Raw genomic sequence first — 1,250 nt, 5'->3', positions numbered from 1 at the left:
CCTAGAAACTCCTGGGAAAAAGCTATTAATAACAATTTGCTAGTAATACAGACACTTTAAAAAAAACCCAAACAACTGCGAGCCCCAAGCAGCCTCATCTTCGCCTCAGTTCTCGGCCCCCCTCGTCAGACTCAGACTGGGGTCACCTTCCCTGGGCACGTTGGCCCTGGGAAGCCCAGCAGGCCAAGCCGTGAGGCCGCCCGGGCCTGCGACGAGGCAGGGCCGGCCGGCTGCGGTGGTGGGACCAGGAGCAGGCGTGGCTGGAAACTGAAAAGGACCAACGCAACTTCGGTTTGCCCCGAGGACACGCACCCTTCAACAGCACATCTCCCGCCATTCACATACCTGGCTGCTCAAGTCTGCTTTCAAGTATGCCTGACCCGGGGTAAATGGGATTTTCTTCCCTTGCTGTTCCCAGAAAAGATGTGGGAGCCAGCTTTACCCTCACGGCTGGCTGGAGGCCACAGTGGTTCATCAGTCCGTGAGGAAACCTGTACCCCAGCCTGCTGGGAAAGCCCTGGTGCCCAGACCCTCTGGTGAGGAGAGATCTGGGGATGGCCACAATATCCAGAAATGCAACATGCTGCCTGTGGATATGTGGTAGAGGTTTGACCAAGTCTGAGTTGCCCCAGAAACTTGTCTGTGCCTTGAAATTATGCAAATATGTTCCCTGTTTCATTGCTTCCTTCTCTGCTGCTTCCCACAGTCTCTTCTGAAGCTAAAGAGGCAAAGCCTGTTCCTGGTGAGATCGATGACATCAATCCTCCACTGCAGCTTCATGTAATGCCATATAAGTGGGATTTTTCCTATCTCAATGTATGCACATAAATCCATCACTGAATGCCGCAAACTTTCACACGTACTTTGAGGGGCAAAGGCATTGTAGTAAAACATCTTGACTTGCTTCTAATAGTTTGGGTGCTTGCCTTAAATTCATGTGGTGGTCAGCCTATAAACGTTCCCCAGGCTTCTGTGTGAGCATCACTCCATCTTTGCTTAAAGGAAATTAATGCCCTGTGATCAAGTTTGCTCACCCATTGACCTTTGTGCCAAAGTTAATTTTCTTCTTAGCAGCTGGTACAGTGCTGTGTTTTGGATTTAGTATGAGAACAATGTTGATAACAGACTGATGTTTTAGTTGTTGCTAAGTAGTGCTTACGCTAGTCAAGGACTTTCCAGCTTCCCATGCTCTACCGACTGAGAAGGCTGGAGGGGCACAAGAAGCTGGGAGGGGGCACAGCCAAACTGGC

At 50.5% G+C, this 1,250-nt stretch overlaps 1 protein-coding gene across 1 annotated transcript in view; it reads left to right on the top strand.

The window, feature by feature from the left end:
- The first annotated feature begins 423 nt into the window (after positions 1 to 423).
- Positions 424 to 1,250, top strand: part of RBBP9 (retinoblastoma binding protein 9) — a 2,873-nt gene continuing 2,046 nt past the window's right edge. The window contains 2 exon segments of the mRNA XM_009329485.1: positions 424 to 481; positions 707 to 780. Coding sequence (XP_009327760.1) covers positions 424 to 481; positions 707 to 780 — 132 coding nt within the window.

Source organism: Pygoscelis adeliae, unplaced genomic scaffold (genome assembly GCF_000699105.1).
Source record: "Pygoscelis adeliae isolate BGI_AS28 unplaced genomic scaffold, ASM69910v1 Scaffold118, whole genome shotgun sequence".
NCBI classification, from domain to species: domain Eukaryota; kingdom Metazoa; phylum Chordata; class Aves; order Sphenisciformes; family Spheniscidae; genus Pygoscelis; species Pygoscelis adeliae.
This window is presented reverse-complemented; position numbering and strand designations above follow the sequence as displayed.